The following is an 18,270-nucleotide window of genomic DNA, read 5'->3' as shown; positions in this document are numbered from 1 at the left end:
AAATTTTTTTTTTATCAATTTTATTTCTGGCGGATGATATTAGAAATAAGTTGTGGAAAAATAATAAAAAGAGGAATAAATGGAGGTTTTGAGTGAGACATTCACCGATGTTTTGAATCGTGAGTTAGAAAAGCATTGAGCCTTAGCGACACTTCTCATGGCTCAACAAACAAACAAATGGAAAAATTACAGAGAGAAGGGATCTGTTAAGATTTTCTTCGCGTCTAAGTGAATGCCCACAGATAATGAATCCAAATGATGAAAATTTGCGAAAAAAAAAGTAAAATAGACGAGATCCATTTCAAAGCACGTCTAAATTATTTCTGCTAGTCATTAAATTTGTACAGGTGGTGTAGTCCAATAAACGTTTACATCCCTTCTCTAAATTACATGTGGTTTTTAAATCGCTCTAGCGAGGGGTTAGTGCTCGGAACGTGAGCTGTAGAAACTCTCCACAGTAGCCAATTGACGATCTTAACTCAGTTGATCAAACCAAATTATCTTGTATTACCCTATGACAATAACCATAATATATCCCCTTCATTCATTTACTGTATTTGAAAGGAGTATCGATCATAATTATAGGAGTGAGAAGCTTCTAAATAGCGATAACCAGTTCAAAATGTAAATTAAATAGATCGATGGTCTGATCAACTAAGTGAATCATGGCATCTACTGGTCTAGCTCTCTTTTTTTTTATTTTACTTTTTTTCTCAATTAATATCTTTTAGTCCAATTATTTTTATGATTAAATTTTTCAATATACAGCTCTCCTTTATATATTTCTCGCAAGACTTGTTGCATAAACTTTCTCTCAAGCTAACAAAGTGTAACGCTTATTCACCGCCCGTGTACCCGCCTTCTTAATTTAATCTCTTAGCTAGTTTTAATACCTCCGCTCTCTTAGATTTAAAGGACATCACATAAATGCAAGTGCGTTTCGTAGTTGATAATGTAGATTAGGCGCTTCTTATTGACTCCAAAAGGCGTGCATTCTCCATGTAACACGAGTGCAAAGTTATATTCAAATTGCAAATAGCGCGCGCGCTATCAAATTTTCGTTTGTTTCAACATTCTGTGATGCTTTTTCCAGTGCAATTTGCTGTAAATAAGTACTTGTAATATTTCGAAGACTACAAATTGCACTCGTCCTACGAGCTCGTACAATTTTGATGTCTGAAAAATTTACTTGTGTAGACTAACACCAAACTGCATTCTAAATCATGTTATTACCTCGACTTATGAGCAAGGGGGATGTTTTGTTAGTCTTGTTAGTTTCAATAATTGCACGAATCATAAGCGACTATAATTCGATTTTATTTAGAGCTCTTATGAAATGACCATCCAGGTTCCGATTATTCCCCCCTCTTCCCCCTCCCACTCCACCCCCCATATCATTTTCACCCCTAGCCTCTTCTGTACCTTTATTCTACGTCTGTACTTTCCTTGCCATTGTACAGGTACATTTTAACAATGACCAGCTGGACAACATAATGAAGATGCCCGGTTTCCAAACATTGTTTGAAGTCGTGCTCAGGCGTGAAGTTTAAAAAAAAATCGATTCCTCACGCTACATTCCTTGGTGTTGGGTTTCTTCCTGTGCAGAATAATAGACTCCGTGTAAGCATTAAGTGTCCAAGAGCTTGGACACCATCGCATGACGTATTGAGTCGTTGCCTCAAGAGGAATTGCTCTATTTTGAAGTTAAAGTAAAAATGGAGATAAGGATAATGATTATGGAAACCCTAATTATTATTTAGTGATACACGAGAAAAGAGTTATTTTCCCTTGTAGTGATGATAATAACAATAAAAATACAAATGAAATAATAGTTTAATAACTCAATTGTAACGAATACGCGAATAAAATAGATTTTCAAAATGAGTAAATATTTAAACAGATGAATGAAGTGAATGGCTACTCATGAGAACATTCGTAAATTCTAAGCTAGAAATAATTAAGGCTAATGGCTAGACTTACTAAGATCCTCCGAAAACAAATAAACAGAAGAAAAGAACAAGACATTGTGTCTTTTAAAGCATTTCTCGCGGCGGAGAACGAAAATCGAAAACTGGAAGATTTGCCACATGCCGATTTTGGCCGTGTACCTGAAACGATTTCTTCTGTCGGTAAGGAAACAGTCAATAATTTAGAGTTTTGTCAATTCTTTGCTTTGTAGTGATTCAATGAATTGGCTCAGGATGAATGCGTTGAATCATTGCAAAAGCAAACTTTTTTAATGGCGTAACTTTCAATTAAAAAAAAAAATTCACAGTCAATGACTGTTTCCTTAACGACAGAAGAAATCTTTGCAAGTACACGGACAAAATCAGCCTATGGCAAATCTTCCACTTGTCGATTTTCGTCGCAGTATTGAATTTTCTTTTTGTTTGGTATCTATGAATTTGATTGGTCTCGGAATAAACTTTCCGTAGGCGCTTAACCTGAAACAAGCTACCCAACTTGTATTTATTGTCGTTCTCTTATTGTCTCTGGTTAACTAGTCTCTGTTTGAATTAGAAGGAAAATATCTTCCATTCGGACGGACGAGGTGAGGGAGAACGAAACTCACCATTATGCTGAGAGTTCACGCACAACATAACATTAATGGTTGAATGAGAAAATAGCCAGGGGATAACACTGCCACAATGGCAGCAGTGCAGCTTGAAAATCTCTTCTTAGTATCATACCGTCAGATATGGCAGATATGGCGGACCTATAAAAAAAGAAGCATCCTCAGTTTAAAATCAGATCACAGGAAACTTCAATATAGAGAAAAGACCATAAATTTTATTGGAATTCAGAAAATATCTATCCATACGTCTCATTTGAACAAAATAATTAATCATAAATGCATAAGACTAATGAGGAAAAAAGAAGGCTTATCGCCACTCCGATTTTTCCGAGAGTAATTTTTACAAAAGTAATTTATTAGAAACGAAGTAAGACGGAGAGCTTAAGAAAAACAATCAACCACATTTGCATCGGAGCTCCTCCAAAGAGAAGGACAAGATAGATAAAGGCTACCCTATGTCATAAAGATACAAGTTAGCAACTGAGAAAAGAGGCCAGAAAAAAGGAGGAAGAGATTTTTTCGTCTGAGGAGCATCTTGGCCAGCTGGCCAGAACTTCCACTCATCGAAAAGAGAAGAATCTATGCACACTCACTAGTCTAGCTGTACTTTTTTTGGGCAAAAGGAATTTGATTGTTATTCTTTAAAGACTGCGAACTTGCTTCTAAAATTTTTTTAATATTAGCGGCGCATACAGACGTCACGTTCATTTTGACGTTGAAGAATAAACTATTCCATCAACTGGAATTTAATTTAATTACTGCCCAAGACATGCGCAATGCGCGCTTATCACATCTCTGCCTGCCACGTGCATGAAATAAGTATGACAAAGAAATCAAGTGGATAAAAGATGAAACAGTTATTGGCCTTGGTTACCGCAAAATATCATTAGTTTTTTGTTTCATTCGGATCACCATGGCGCTCTCCATCCTTCATGAAAAATGCCACGTTGAATATTCCTACGGAAATATCTGTTTCTCTTTCCTATTTCATTTTGTTTCAAGTCAATTTGCACCTCAAACTTGTACTTAGCCTTTTGTACCAAGCTGCTTACATGAAATGATAAAATATATTTCTTTGTGGTTAGTCCTTTCTTAAATCGTTACACCAAATCTTTCAAAATATAAAGGCATAATCAGTGTGTGGTTTAATATTTTGTACCACATTGCTTAGCAGCTTTTTCGCTCAAACAAACATTTCAGAGGAGAAGCATTCAACGTATGCAAATCTCGTATGTATGTAAAAGTATGTATATCACTGTTAATAACAGCGACGAAATAGATATGTTTAAGACATCTGTGGCTGCCGATACAATTTTCCCGAAGCAAAATCGCACGAATTTCAAAGCGCCTAAAACGGGAATAAGTATTAGATTTGGTCTCGTCCTCATTGGTTTGGGAATAGTGATCCTTTTGAACGGCGCGTGGTCTCATACCTCACCTAAGTTTGAGCGAAAGAATCCTAGTTAGACTCCAGGTAAGTTTTCAAAATGGGCTCTCATGCCAGGTTAAATCCTGAATAGAGTAGCATCCGCTAAAGCACTTATAGTTACAAATGAATATGAAGTGTAAGGAGAAATATCACTGGAAAGTCGTGAGTTTAGAGAACTGAGCACAAATCATGCAATTTTCATAGTAAGGTGGTAGAGTTGAATGTGAAGACACGCTTAAACGTTACTTTTTCTGATGTATCCACCTATCTGTCTGCATGTACGTGACTCGTATTCATTATTTTAATTATTCCTTTCTTAGGATTAAATGATCGGTTTCCTTTTCTTTTTTCTTCTTCAAGCAGAAGTAGAGCGTGGGCTGACGCGTTTATATCAAAATGTTGAGACTTTCTCGCTTTTCGTCGGCCATTCGAGGAGCGGTCATAGTTTGGTGGCTGCCATTTTAGATTCTCATTCAGAAATAATTATTTCGGGTGAGTTTAATCTGCTTTATAAGTTGGACAGTTTCTTTATGGATCCTAGCGAAACAGACGATGAGGGCAAGCTAAGGACATTCTTTAAACTACATTTTCGCTCGCACGAACAGGCCATATTTGGAGATCGTTCGCCAAACTGCTCTAGTTCATACTGCTACAATATTGATGGAGGCTGGCAAGGAAATTATAAAAGTAAACTCAAGGTAATTTTTTTTAGGGTGTGTTTTTAATTCCCTTCAAGGTTGCCTATTTCATTCTGTGAATATACATTAGCACAAACGAGAATTGGAACCATGGGTCTGGTGGTTTTAGTATGAAATATCGAGAAAATGTGACCTCTATTCAGACTCTCTCTTTAGGGGAAATATTGCACAACACCAAATCTAAAGGGAATAATTCCCTTTATCCACGGTAAACAAGTGCCCGAGTAAATCTCTGTCCAATACATGTCACCCCCATTAATTTTAGCTATTAAAAAATAATTGCGAAGTATATTTTACTCAGGTAATTGGAGACAAAAAGGCAGCTGTAACTACTGGACTTCTCAAGAATAGTAAAGGACTTCATGATTTGCGAGTGCTAGAGAGAATAGTAGATATTCCTCTCAGGCTAATTCACGTCATCAGAAATCCTTTCGATAACATCACTACCATATGTCGGAGAGAATTGCATGTGGATCTGAGGAATCGTCAAATACTAAGTAAATAGGTTAGTTTATCGTAAATCTTTTATAATTTTTTTTAATCAAAGCAAACTTTCTTCTTTCTGTTTCATGGCGAATCTCGTTTTTATTTACCGCTGGTTGTTTTTTTGTTCTTTCTTCACTTGTTTATTTAGTGTCTTTGGCTCTGTTTCGTTCTACTCTGCTCTGATTTTTTTAATTTTATTTTATGGTATTTATGATCAAACATGGATTTTTTAAATATTTTGCTTGTGTCATGTAATGCCTTATGTTTTCCTTGACAGGTGCGTAACACAACAGCGCTAGACTGGTGTATCGATGATAACTTCATCAAAGTACGGACAGTTCGATATCTGCGGGACCTGAGTCACCACCAGATCCTGAATGTATACAACCGAGATTTGATAGCGAATCCACGCGGCACTTTTCAAATGTTATGTGATTTTGTTAGTGTTTCTTGTTACACTGCATTTGTCGAATTAGCAAAAAATGATCTCTATTCTAAACTATCTCGGACTAGGTACATGATAGAATGTAGCAACGAACGAAAAGAGAAAGTCACTAGGGAAATCCAAAAGTTTTACTGTTTAAAATCACATTTTTCGTTTGAGAGTGATTAGTATCACCATAAGGTTTGAACACTTTTCTCAAATCATGGCCTGAGATGTATTATAATGTGTATATTTCTGTCGCTCTACGACCCTGCATAATTCCACCATCTTTTCTTTCTGTGCTAATTTGAACTGAGAAGAATGCAATTTCCAAGTTTCAGAAAGGCCTCTGATGGTAGTGAAATAGAATTGAATTAAGATTAATTTTAATATGAATGTTAGAGGTTGAAACTAAAAAGCTAATACCATATGAATGAAAATAAATGAATCGACAATCCTCGAATAACAATCGTAGAGTGCGTTGGCGCTGACTCTTAAGATGGAAAAATGCGTTGAATCATGATTACAAAAACAACAATGGTCGTAATTTTCAATTTACAAAATTCTCATTTATTGACTTATTTACCGACAAAAGAAATCTTTCAGGTAAGCGGCCAAAATCGGCCGGTGGCAAATCTTCCAATTGTCGATTTTCATTCTCAGCCGGAAGAAATGCTAACACCAAAGCCACTAAATACGCAAATTTCGGTTCCTCTTTTAGTATATTGGTTTTCTTCCCCTTCTAGGAAAGTTTGAACCTCATTGTCTGTCAGCGATATGGATTTCTTAGTGTTTTAGCCGCCATAATTCGAGAAAGCTCTGACAAACGACTTGTATTGAGAATCGTGAAGGGTTCGCCGTTCATTCTTCAACCTGACCGAGTGGAGCCAAAGGCGAGTGACGTGTAAGCAGCTGATTGGCTTAATCAGCACACGTGAAAAAATACGATATTTTTCACGTGTGTTGTTACGGCTTTTCTCGGGGCCGGAAATCCTTGTATAACACCGCAGTTCATGTGATAAACAGTTAATTCCATACAAATACAAACTTGACTATTTTTCCTTAAGGATGGATAGTACCTTGGTGACTTGGTGTAAAAAAAAAAAGAAAAACTTTGTCAAATTTACACAATTTGAAAGAAACGCATTTGAGTTAATTCAAGTTTCGACCATTCATTATTTCAGCAGAAAGACTTACTGCAGAGAGGTAAAGGGAAATTAAGCAGATACTTTTACAATTATCTCTCAAGGGAGTTCTGTCTATTGCTGATGTTATCCTACTGGAATACCTTTGTGCCATCCTTTGATATGCTGGGTCGTGAATAAGCTGCCTGTTTCTCTTAAACCCTAAATAAACTCAATAAATATGATCTATTACCAAAGAGGAGTTAAAGCACCTAGACCAATGTAAATTGAAACAAATATCCCTGAGATAGACCACGGATCCTGGAAGCTTGTCCAAAATCAACACATATTTATCAAGGCAAGATGATATGCCCCTGTAATGAACTGCACAAAACTGATTGAACTTTTGAAATTTGCAAAATCTTCAGTTCAAGAGTGATGAACGACTATCTACGAGTTTGCTATAAGCTGGTGGCCGAACAATTTTTCCAAAACTACAAATAAATGATCTGCAAGAGAGTGACTAATCAGGATGTGGTTAGAAGACACTCTTCATCAATCTTGTCTTTCTTTGATGGGAATTTTGTTAATGGCTTTTTTCTTTTACGTCGTTTTAAATAATCAAAGTTGTCATAAATCACATATGCAAACCATCCTTGAGAGCCAAACTCAGGTGAACTGTATCGCGCACAAACAGACCATAACATGCGAACGGTTATTTGCTGGTCACCCACTGAGCTCTAGACCAGTGACAATTTTCTTGAAGCAAGAAATTACTAATTCTCAGTAGTTTGGGTAATTCTAGTCGAGAAAAATTAAGGCTTAAAAGAGAGCAATCTGTAGTGGAACTGAGTTTTAAAAAAGAGATTTGATAATGTTTGAAAAATAACATTGTTTTGATTGGCGTTCAAAGCGTCCTCCTCGTTTCCTCCAACCAAAGGCCTTTATCGAATTAAAATCTGGAAATTACCCCGTGTGGTGCCATTTTACCGGAAGGGAAGATGTTTCAGTTTTCTGTGGATACACAGTTAAATATCCAATAGATTTTTGACCAAATAGAGCGCACGTTGTGTCCAAGTTATGTCATAAAGGTAAATGAAAATTATACCTGTACACCCTCATTGATCTGTCCTTGCCACTGACCCTTCACGTTGTAATAATATTGTATTGGGCCCCCGTTTACCAACCGAGCGCGAACGCCGTACGTCACATCATTGCGTGATTTGGCTTAAATCGGCTCGTAGATAAAATACTTCTTCAAGTCAAATATTTCAGGCATGGTAATCCACTGCTTTAAGATGTTCAAGTCATTGGCAACAACAACATGTGGATGAGCATCTAACAAAGCAGCAAGTAAGGTGTGCCTGCTTCTGTTGTATCCAATGAACAAAAAAAATTCTGTTGTAGCCAATGAACAACAAAAAAAATCCTGACTTCGTCGTAAATTCTGGCATCAAGTGTCGATGGATTTGAACGGTGTAGCTCGTAAAAAAGAAATAGGGTTAATCATAATAATGAGAGTAATAGTGAATTAATGAAGGAATACTCTGAAAGGTCACAAGTCTTCCTTCCCAAAAAGAAGGCTGCTTTGGTGCTTTTTCAGCTTTGTTAATATGCCTATTAGAATGTATTTACCTTCTCGATACAATATTGCCACCAACATGAAATATGTCACTTGTTGTGAAGAAAAGAAAGGCAAGCACGTTTTTAACATTAATTTGATATGTGTACTTCGAGGAAATGAAATTCAAACAAGGAGAAGTTAATCGATTCAATTACCGTCATACCATCAAAACGGGTCATCGTGTTGCAAAGAAGTGCGTAGATGGCAAGACCAATGATTTAAAATTACGACTTTTGAAACTTGGTGAGACATTCCGCATTTTTTATCTTAAAAGTGAAAGAGTAAGACGTGCACACACTATAAGCAACTCTAAAGATGATTTGTAAAGGTCGTCTCTGTTAATCATACATAATCTTCAATGCGGAATAGAACAATGTATGCAATTACAAGGAAAGTTTTAAATTAACATGATAGAGTTGATGATTAAGTGTAGGTTGCCCCCACTGCATGTGGATAGCTTCTTTGATTTTAAGTTGGACAGTTGTGGATGCGTGACCAAAGATGCCACAAGAACACTCATCAGAACATAGAGTGCGACATTGTGGAGAATTATGTAAATGTTTGAAAATGTGAGAGGTCCTATCACTGACCAAGTGCTCTCGCATACGTGTGGATAAATGGCGGGAGGTTTCGCCGACATAGCAGGCATCACCGTCCGCACATAAAACCTTGTAAACCAGACACGTAGGGAGCCCACGAGGGATAGGGTCTTTCACACCTAACTTATAACCTATTTTAAAAGATGAAAAAACCAACTTAATACCTATCTTGTTAAAATAACGCTTAGCAGAGTGGCGAACCCTCTTTTTGCGTGACAACAGAAAGAGGGCCAAAGTCAGTAATTTGAAATAAAAGGTGAGTGCAGTGTCTTGAACGGAGACAAATTAAATATTTCGACATTACATTACATTACGTCACTGTTCCAGATTTGTAACGCGGTTAACTGCAACAGCTTTTCATTGTTCAGCGTAATAAAAGGTGAGCGCAGTGTCTAAAACGGAGACCGGAAGATTGTGCTCATTACAGGTCAGCGTAAGGTACCGATTGACAACCCTTTCAAGCAGATGGGCTGGAAAAAGATACTTTTAAAGGATTTCAGTAAGTTTCCTGTTATCCTCGTTGAATCCCAACCATGTGTTGTTGATCTTGTAGGCTCTATCAAGAAGAGTGCGAATGAGACCCAGTTTATAAGAATAAGGTATAACGCTAAAATGATTAGTCAACAGGCCCGTGAAGGTCTCAGGTCATCCTCAGCTTTAAGTTTCTTAAATATATATTTTTAAAAATTTAAAACTTGTTCAACTAATGGTATCCAATGATTTCAGAGGATCTAAAGATAAGGCTCAACTCCAATGCAAAACCTGTAAGAAACAACTTCGTTTAAAGCAGACATCGTCACTATCCCCAAAACACTCCACGACACGGCCTAGTTGTTAAAGCTTTAAGTGAGAGAGAGCGGAACTGACACAAGTTGAATCTTGAAATCATTCCATTCTCGCCAAGAGGTTTTAAGTCTCAGTTTGTAAATAGTCTTGGGTTTTTACACGAAGGTGGACTGCACAGGCTCGAAAAGTTATATACATGTGAAAAGACCTTGATTTGATTGTACTTAAATGCAATTCATTTATATTGAATGTGCTTTGTCAAGTTGTTCGCGTTTTAATGATAGATTCCTAACCTCTAAATGAAGAATGTCTCTGTTATTGCTTTCCTTTTCGCGATATTCTGTCTATGAATACAATTTTATCTTGTGTTTTGAGCGAAGTTATTTGAAAATTCAGCTCTTCGAATTCTAAGTTATCTACTGCCTTGAACACTACTTATCTTTGACAAAGGGTACATGAGGGTACTTCTACTCAATTCACATGCTTCTATTTGACTGAATTAACTACTTAAATTCATTTAAACTTTCTCATGGACAATTCTCTGGAGGACATCTAGAGCCACGGCTCAACACGTTATACGATGGTGTCGAAACTTTGGTTTTATTCATCGGTCACGCCCGCAGTGGTCATAGTCTCATTAGGGCCATTTTGGATGCTCAGACAGAGATTATACACGAGTATAAATTGATAGGAGAATGGAGTAATTTCAAACTGAAAAGCAGCAGCGGGCTAAAGACCCGTGTCCTTTTTGCCCTGCACGCCTTGTCACGATTTCAAGCGATGTTTGGAAACCGTGCAGCATCACGCCGTAGTGGTGGTGGGTATAGTTACTCTGTACCAGGACAGTGGTAGGGAACGTATGAAGAAAGAGTAAAGGTATAGAATTGGTTTTGTAACAATAGGTGTGTTAGCAAATGCGAGAGGGGTGGAGAAGGGGGGGAGGGGGGGGGGCATTGGATATTCCATTGATTCCAGATGACCATCGAAGAAGAATTTCACCGAACAGAATTGATTTAAAGCTACCTTAGGAATAATTACTGACAACTCAAAAAGGAGTCATATCTTTGGAGTCAGACAACAAATGAAGTTCACAAGCATTGGGTGTCCTGTATGGGGCAAGGATCAGCGATTTCGGAACCAATATTTGTGAACTGGTGGAAAGAACTGAAACACCATCAATAAACTGGAATTACGGAATGAATACTAAGCGGATACTAAGCATCCAAACGTGTATCATGATTATTTTCATTTTTTCAGCGCCTAACTTTATTTGCATTTTTTTACTATTAGTGCTCAAGCCTCTTTGGTCAATGTAGAATGTATGCAGTAATTAAATATTTCGACTTACACTATCTCACTGTTCCAGATTTGTAACGCGGTTAACTGCAACAGATTTTCATTGTTCAGCGAAAAAGATCATATATAGGAAAATACATCCACTTAGTTTGCCTTATGGTTGAGCAAAGCATAGCCTGTGCGTAACTTTCAACCTTCATTTTATTGCAAGGTCATTGGAGACAAAAAGGGACCAGCAAAAAGCCGTTTGTTAGAAAATCCAAAACATTTTGATATTCTGAAGGATATAAGGAGAACTCTTACCCTTAAACTTAAATTCATTCACGTGACCAGAACATTATATTGCCACCAAACTGCGGAGAAACCTCGAGGTCAAAGACATGGCTAAAAACAGCACATTTAAAGTAAGTTTCTTGAAACTTTCGAAAAACTCATAGTTAGTTAGCTTTGTCCGGTAGTCTTAGATCCCATTCACAACAAAACTTAAACATGTATTAAAGCTGTTTTGTTAACACTGTTTTTTTTTTTCTTATTCATATAGGCTGCTTAAAGCGACGTTTGTTGACTTCCAAAGTTAACGATGACTTGAATTCTATGGAACATTCTGTGAAACTAATCATGTTTTGCTGGGGTGAGTGTGATTTAGACTTCTTGTATCTGCTTTCTAAAGATTATTGCACCTTTGAAGGGGTGAGACTATCTGTCATATACAGTTTATATGTATTTCAAGGCCTTTAACCTTTCCTCTTTTGAAAAGGACACGAAAAAATGGCAATTTTGTCTGTACACCTGACATGTAACTTGTCATTCAGACTTTGTCGAATCTGCCTCAAAACTACTGTGCGTTAAGCCGTCGTTGACGAGACATGCCGTCGCGTGGACTTCAAAACAGAAGGCGAGAATTATGAACGAGATAAACAAGTTCTCGTTTCTGGAACGTTTTTTTTAATAGTGATTATTAAGAATTGTAAAGTTTCCTTCAAAAGGTGACTACTGATGAAACTTAAAGCGTTCATACTCTGTATTGAAGAGAGAAATACTCAAAATATTTCGTCTTAGATTCAAATGAGCGATGCAAACATACTTGAGACTGTGTCTGAGCGTCAAAGTCTAATGATAACACTAATCACTGTCAAACGAAAATAAAGACTTCAAAGAGCTATATTTCTGGATTTCTTTCATGACTTTCTCTTTCTGTTTGTTACTCCACTCTACCAGATACCTAGTCCGAGATGATTTGGAATAGAGATCTCTTGTAGCTAATTCGACAAATTCACTGTAACAAGAAACACCAACAAAGTCACATAACATTTGTAAAGTGCGTCGTGGATTCGCTATCAAATCTCGGTTGTATACATTCAGGATCTGGTAGTGACTCAGGCCACGCAGATATTGAACTGTCCGTACTTTCTTGAAGTACGAATCGATGCCAACGTCCAGCGCTGTTGTGTTGCGTACCTGTCAAGAAAGTAAAAAAACAAGGTTTTACATGACACAAGCGAAGTATTCAGATCTCGGCTGTATACGTTGAGAATCCGATAGTGCCTCAGGTCATGAAGATATTGAATCGTCTGTACTTTGATAAAATAATTTTCGATCCAGAAGTCGAGGTTGGGTGCATTCCGTACCTAGTTAGAAAATCATAAGGTTTTGGATTGCGACTCAACGAAAACTTGCTACTATTTTATTAAAACAGTTTATGGGGATCGATATATATATACATATATAGTGCAAGAAATAACGATAACAATATGACAAAGATAACATTGAACGATACATAGTGGTTATTGCACGGTGACAAGAAGATGTACATGTTATGTACAAGTGACAAGTACAATATCTCACGTCGTGATAAAACTCTCCAGTCCATAAAAAAAAAATTAAGTATCACAATGGAAAATAAAAGGTTTACTTTGATAAGAACCAATGAGAGACGATAGATGATATGCCCCTATATTTACTTACTATTTGATGACTTCTAGGGTTCACACCTAGTCTCATTCTACATATAGTAGCAATGTTATCAAATGGATTTCTGGTGACGTTAATCAGTTTGATTGGAATTCCCACCACTTTCTCCAGTTTTCGCAAATCGTGAAGCCCTTTTTCGTGATGCAAACGTGCGGTAGTTACAGATGCTTTTTTGTCTCCAATTACCTGAGGAAAATATACGTGGAATCTTATATTAAAGTCAGGTTTACTCGCGCGATTGTGAATAAGCGACCATTGCTTGAGGCGATAATTTACTCGTGCATCGTAAAACAAAGGAAATAGGTCCCCATAAGATTAAGCGTTATGCAATGTATACCTTTAAGTAGATCACATAGGAGAGCTTTAATTTCTTACCATTAGTCAATATTTGTAAATAATCAATGTTATCAAATTGAATCCATTAAACTTGTGGTTCCAGACATCATATACTAATGCATATTTACAAAATTTAGAAAGCGACCCTTGGAAATGATAATAAAAGTAATGCTTACTGCAATACGTATATCACGTGAGGCTTATTTATCATTCACTTCCAAGGAAAATGAATCGAATGGAAGTAAAGGAACACTACAAGACCCTAATAAAGGAGGTATATAAGTATAAACAAAATTACAACAAAATTTTCGAAAGTGATTGGCCATCACCAGCCCTATTTGAGCACTAATAAGACAGTATACACGAAATGCTCGTCATTGGACAGTGTAAAAAGAGAGTGGAAACGTCATGCCTGTGTATTTAGACAGTACACATCGAGTGCGCGCGCCTTTGCCACTTATTCGCCGTGTTAACTAGTTTGTATTTTTTATTGATGAAAACGTATAACAGATTTTTAGTTTCGTCCTCAAATTTTGTCATAGTTTATAGTAATTGTTAGCCAGACTATGTGTCATCCAATTCTGTCTGTAATCATATTCGTAATGAAAGAACCCAACTGCGCGGTTGTCCTATTTTTTTCATCACTTGTAGTACATGGTTTTCAGTGGGAATGGAGAGGGATCTGTTGTCGTCAACAAAGCTTAAAGGGGTACTGAAAAATTGACTGCTGATTAGAAAATAAGTTGGACTCCTTTTAAAAGCATTGATATCCTTTCTGTTACGAGTATGCGAGCATAGATTTCTATTTTGATTTTTCTGAATAGCCGCTGGTCAGTAAGCAGACTGTTTCATCCCTGTTGGAGATTTAATTAAGACTTATTTAGCTTGCACACACCAAACAAACACCAAAATAAAGAAAACCCCAGAGAGACTGAAGTCAGGACTTCCTAATCCAATTCTTTTCATGACATGGGCCCTTTCAAATATCTCGTACCTTAAGTTTACTTTTGCAATAACCTTGCCAGCCTCCTTTAATGTTGTAGCAGTAGGATACGGAGCTGTCGCAAATTGACGAACGACTTCCAAACATGGCCTGTCGGCGCGAGCGAGTATGTAATCCAAAGAATATCCTCAGCTTGCGCTCATCGTCTGTTTGGCTAGGATTTTTAAAGAAACTGTCAAACTTATAAAGCAGATTAAACTCATCCGAAATGATTATTTCTGGATGGGAATCTAAAATGGCAGCCACCAAACTATGACCGCTTCTTGGATGTCCAACGAAGAGCACAAAATATTTAACATTGCGATATAAAAATTTCAGCTCACGCTCCAGTTCTCCTTGAAAGAAGAAGAAGAAAAAAGGCGATTCAGTGACTTAATTAAGACTAAGAGAGTGTCCTGAAAAAAAGACGATTAATTCACGGAAGTAAATAAGATTAAGGGAAGAGACTATCAAAAAGGTTTTTCGCTTAACTAAGGAAAAAAAACACTCGGTGTTGGTATAATTCTCGATATTCTGTTTTTTTGCCTTGGTTTTTTCCATCGTTCTTCCTCTTCATCCGTCATTAACTGTGCACTGGTGAATGCTTTTCTACTCAGGATTTACCTCCCCATGTATTCTTTTTTAAAATTTGCACCTAGATTGTGACTACGGGTCTTTCGCTCAAACTTGGGTGAAACACGAGGCCAATTGCCGCACAAAAGAACTACCGTCCCCAAGCCATTACAAACGGGACCAAAATTTGAGCCTTTTCCACCCCCAGGGGCCGCTGAAATTCGTACGATTTGACATCAGGGATAATTGTGTAGACAGGTACAAATCAATCATTTATAGCCGGTCTTTACATAATCTACACACGTTAAATGCTTCTTCGGTGAAATGCTTGCCTATTAAGTTAAGAAGCTGCTAAGCAATCGATGATTGGCTTACACAGGAAATATCCAAACACTGACTGTGCCTTCGTAGTTTGAAATAATTGATTATGATTATTCAAGTTTAAGTATTTATCTCTAAGAACTAACGAGTATATGCAGACAGCTTGATACAAACAATAACGACGAAAAGTTATTTTCATGGAAATACTTTACTTTCGAATCAACAACTTTTTAGAAACGGATTCTACGATAAAAATTAATGTGAAAAAGCAACGACGTTACAACCGCTCGACGGCCATTTTCAAATTGAAGGATAGAATTTTTATCATGCTCTTATCAGTAATCAATTGTAAAAATGCTAATGAGATACAGACTAAAACTTTAAAATATTTATATCAAAACAATACGAGAATACTGCGGCAAGAATGACAAAAAAACTTTTTAAGGCGAAAGAAACAAAAAAAGTGAATCGATTGGGTAAATACTTTTGCACAGATCGAATCAAAGACTCTGTTTGATCAGTATTGGTCTGAGTACGCGCATAAAAAACATTTTAATGATCAAACAGTCCATTTCACTCTGACATTTCTCCTAAATCTTAAAATTTCTTCCAATGGTCTCAGGATCCTTTCCATGCTCGTCCTTTACGTGAGTGCCGATTATTGATCTAAAATCCGTTCCTAAAAATTTGACGATTCGAAAGTTGAGCATTCCTATGATAATAACTTTTCGTTGTTATTGATAATCTCTGTGTAAGCATCCAAAATGGCACAGATGAGAATACGACCACTTCGGGCGTGACCAATGAATAAAACAAAAGTTTCGACACCATCGTATAACGTGTTGAGCCGTAGCTTTAGATGTCCTCCAGAGAATTGTTCTCGGAAATTTTCAAATGGATTTAAGGAGTTAATTAAATCAAATAGAAGCATGTTAATTCAGTTGAAATACCCTTATGGCAAAGGTAAGTAGTTTTCAAGACAATAGATGGAAAATTAAGAAATCGAAGAGCTGAATTTTCGTATTCATAGACAAATTGTATTCATAGACAAAATACCGTGAACAGTAATAACAGAGACATTCTTCTTTTAGAGGTTAGGAATCTGTTATTAAAACGCGAACAACATGACAAAGAACATTCAACATAAACGAATTTCATTTAAGTACAATCAAATCAAGGTCTTTTCACATGTATATAACTTTTCGAGCCTCTGCAGTAGTCCTTCGTGTAAAAACCCAAGACTATTCATGAACTAAGCCTTTCAATACATCTTGGCGAGAATGGAGTGATTTCAAGATTCAACTTGTGTCAATCCTGCTCTCACATAAAGGTCAGTTGTTATGGAGTGTTTACAGAATAGTTAAAATTAATGCCTTAAATGAATGTGTTTCTTGCAGGTTTTGCTTTGGAGTTGAGCCTTATCTTTAGATTCTCTGAAATCATTGGATACCAATAGTTAAATAAATCTTAATTTTACAAATATATTTTTAAATAAACTGAAAGCTAATGATCAACCGCAATGCCACATAATCTAGTCAGTTTCGTTAAAGAAACCTCCCTACAACTTGTAATAGTTCACAAAGATACACCGTAGGAGTTTACTTACCATTAGGCTGAGGAACGACTTTATAAAAAACACCGATGGATGGACGAGGATACAGATTGGCGCAGAATAACAAAGCTGTTACGAGGAGAAGCAGCGAGGCAATTACAACGTAAACACGAAAAGAGTTCATTCTTGTAGAAACCCGTAGATTTATCACCTACCTACAGAAGCAAAGAAAAGTAGATACAAAATTTTGAAGATTAACACTGGCTTCAATGCAATAGAAACTTTTTGAGAAGAAGGGTGCTGTAATGTTGAGATAAAGTTTGTTGACATATATCTTTATACACAATATTAATCATTTCGATAGGTTTTCATTCACTTACTAGCAGTCATCAGTCGATCGAAATCATAATATTTAGAATTTTACTTTCATGCCAAAGTGGCAAATGATCTATTTATGATAGTATATATTTGCTGCCAGGGTATTCGTCGCTATTAAAAAAAATGCGCTGCGTAGTTTTTCTTCAAACTTGACAAATATTCCTTTATCCATCGCACCTCCATTAGGGGTATCATTTAATATTTAAATAGATAGTAAGATGATATTGAATAAAGATTATGTTTAGCATGAACGTTAGAGGTTGAAACTAAAGAGTTAATACTGCATAGCAAATTCAAATAAGAAATGATTGGGTTAAAAACTGCAAAGTAAAGACACTAAAATCATGCCTCTTGAGTGGCGAGGAACAAAAGTGAATAAACCACTTTGTACTGAAATCTTAGCAAACAGTTTCTAAAAAGGTGCAAACGCTTTGGAATATTATTTTATTTGACTTATAGGACCATTCAGTGTTCTCGCCATAGCTCGTGTGGTATGTCTACATAAAGAGAACTCGTCGTCACTGAATCTTTTCTATGCTAGCGATTGTGGGTGTGTAAGAAACCTCCCATTGAATCGTAACAACAACAACAACAATTTATTCGTACCTAAATATGATACAATAATAATAAACAGATTATATCAATAAAAGATGTAGAGGAGTACTAGCTGCCCCAAATAACCATAAGGGCTAGAAGAAAAGGGCAGCTATACTTAGGTAATTTATCTAATACAATGATTTAGGTCAGATATAACATACACAAACACACACAGACATAACATACACACACAAAGACATGCACATTCAAGGTCATACAAATAAGATCAAGAACGCTGTGAAAATCAGAGTAAAGAACGACGGAAGGCTACGGAAATTATTAGTATTTTTCAATAAGGATTAGCTTAAGGTTTTTCGTAAAAAACTTTTCAAAGGAAGAAGCTTTATGTGATCACTTATATCATTCCAGACTTTCAGAACCCTGAAATCTTATATTGAAAATTCCATAATTTGTTCTGACTTTTGAAATAGCATAGGACATTTTACTAGATAATCTGGTATTATAATTATGTATCATCCTAACAGAATTAAAGTAAGGATCAAAAACAGGAGGTAAAAG

The 18,270-nt window shown here is 36.5% G+C and overlaps 2 protein-coding genes and 1 pseudogene across 6 annotated transcripts; 2 read left to right on the top strand and 1 right to left on the bottom strand.

The window, feature by feature from the left end:
• Window positions 1-3,812: 3,812 nt before the first annotated feature.
• LOC149048884 (uncharacterized) lies at window positions 3,813-6,071 on the top strand. Of its 5 annotated transcripts, none has more exons than XM_089198932.1 (4): window positions 3,813-4,049; window positions 4,368-4,702; window positions 5,004-5,199; window positions 5,466-6,071. In XM_089198932.1, the coding sequence occupies exons 2-4, from the start codon at window positions 4,535-4,537 to the stop codon at window positions 5,471-5,473; spliced, it is 372 nt and encodes a 123-aa protein (XP_089055058.1). In that variant the 5' UTR covers window positions 3,813-4,049; window positions 4,368-4,534; the 3' UTR covers window positions 5,474-6,071. The 5 variants fall into 5 exon arrangements, with proteins under 5 accessions (XP_089055058.1, XP_089055057.1, XP_089055056.1 ...); XM_089198931.1 differs by having other exon boundaries at window positions 3,849-4,049; window positions 5,004-5,207; XM_089198930.1 differs by lacking the exon at window positions 3,813-4,049 and having other exon boundaries at window positions 4,258-4,702; window positions 5,466-5,599.
• A 4,202-nt stretch (window positions 6,072-10,273) lies between these two features.
• On the top strand, window positions 10,274-11,591 carry LOC149048883 (uncharacterized; annotated as a pseudogene).
• LOC149048882 (uncharacterized) lies at window positions 11,502-16,969 on the bottom strand. The gene is made up of 4 exons (XM_089199389.1): window positions 16,831-16,969; window positions 14,343-14,686; window positions 13,007-13,198; window positions 11,502-12,499 (listed from the first exon to the last, which is right to left on the bottom strand). The coding sequence occupies exons 1-4, from the start codon at window positions 16,958-16,960 to the stop codon at window positions 12,164-12,166; spliced, it is 1,002 nt and encodes a 333-aa protein (XP_089055515.1). The 5' UTR covers window positions 16,961-16,969; the 3' UTR covers window positions 11,502-12,163.
• Between the last annotated feature and the right edge of the window lie 1,301 nt (window positions 16,970-18,270).

This window comes from Pocillopora damicornis, chromosome 3 (genome assembly GCF_964200805.1).
Source record: "Pocillopora damicornis chromosome 3, jaPocDami1.2, whole genome shotgun sequence".
Lineage (NCBI taxonomy): Eukaryota > Metazoa > Cnidaria > Anthozoa > Scleractinia > Pocilloporidae > Pocillopora > Pocillopora damicornis.
This window is presented reverse-complemented; position numbering and strand designations above follow the sequence as displayed.

What these genes read in the sequence shown, in the direction of transcription:
- LOC149048884 (XM_089198928.1), top strand. Translation starts at nt 4,331, where the DNA reads ATGATCGGTTTCCTTTTCTTTTTTCTTCTTCAAGCAGAAGTAGAGCGT. An exon ending in ATTATAAAAGTAAACTCAAG is followed by an intron (nt 4,703 to 5,465) that starts GTAATTTTTTTT and finishes TTTCCTTGACAG; the next exon opens with GTGCGTAACACAACAGCGCT.
- LOC149048882 (XM_089199389.1), bottom strand. Translation starts at nt 16,960, where the DNA reads ATGAACTCTTTTCGTGTTTACGTTGTAATTGCCTCGCTGCTTCTCCTC. An exon ending in ATTGCAAAAGTAAACTTAAG is followed by an intron (nt 13,199 to 14,342) that starts GTACGAGATATT and finishes TATTTTCCTCAG; the next exon opens with GTAATTGGAGACAAAAAAGC. An exon ending in ACCCTAGAAGTCATCAAATA is followed by an intron (nt 12,500 to 13,006) that starts GTAAGTAAATAT and finishes CTTTCTTGACAG; the next exon opens with GTACGCAACACAACAGCGCT.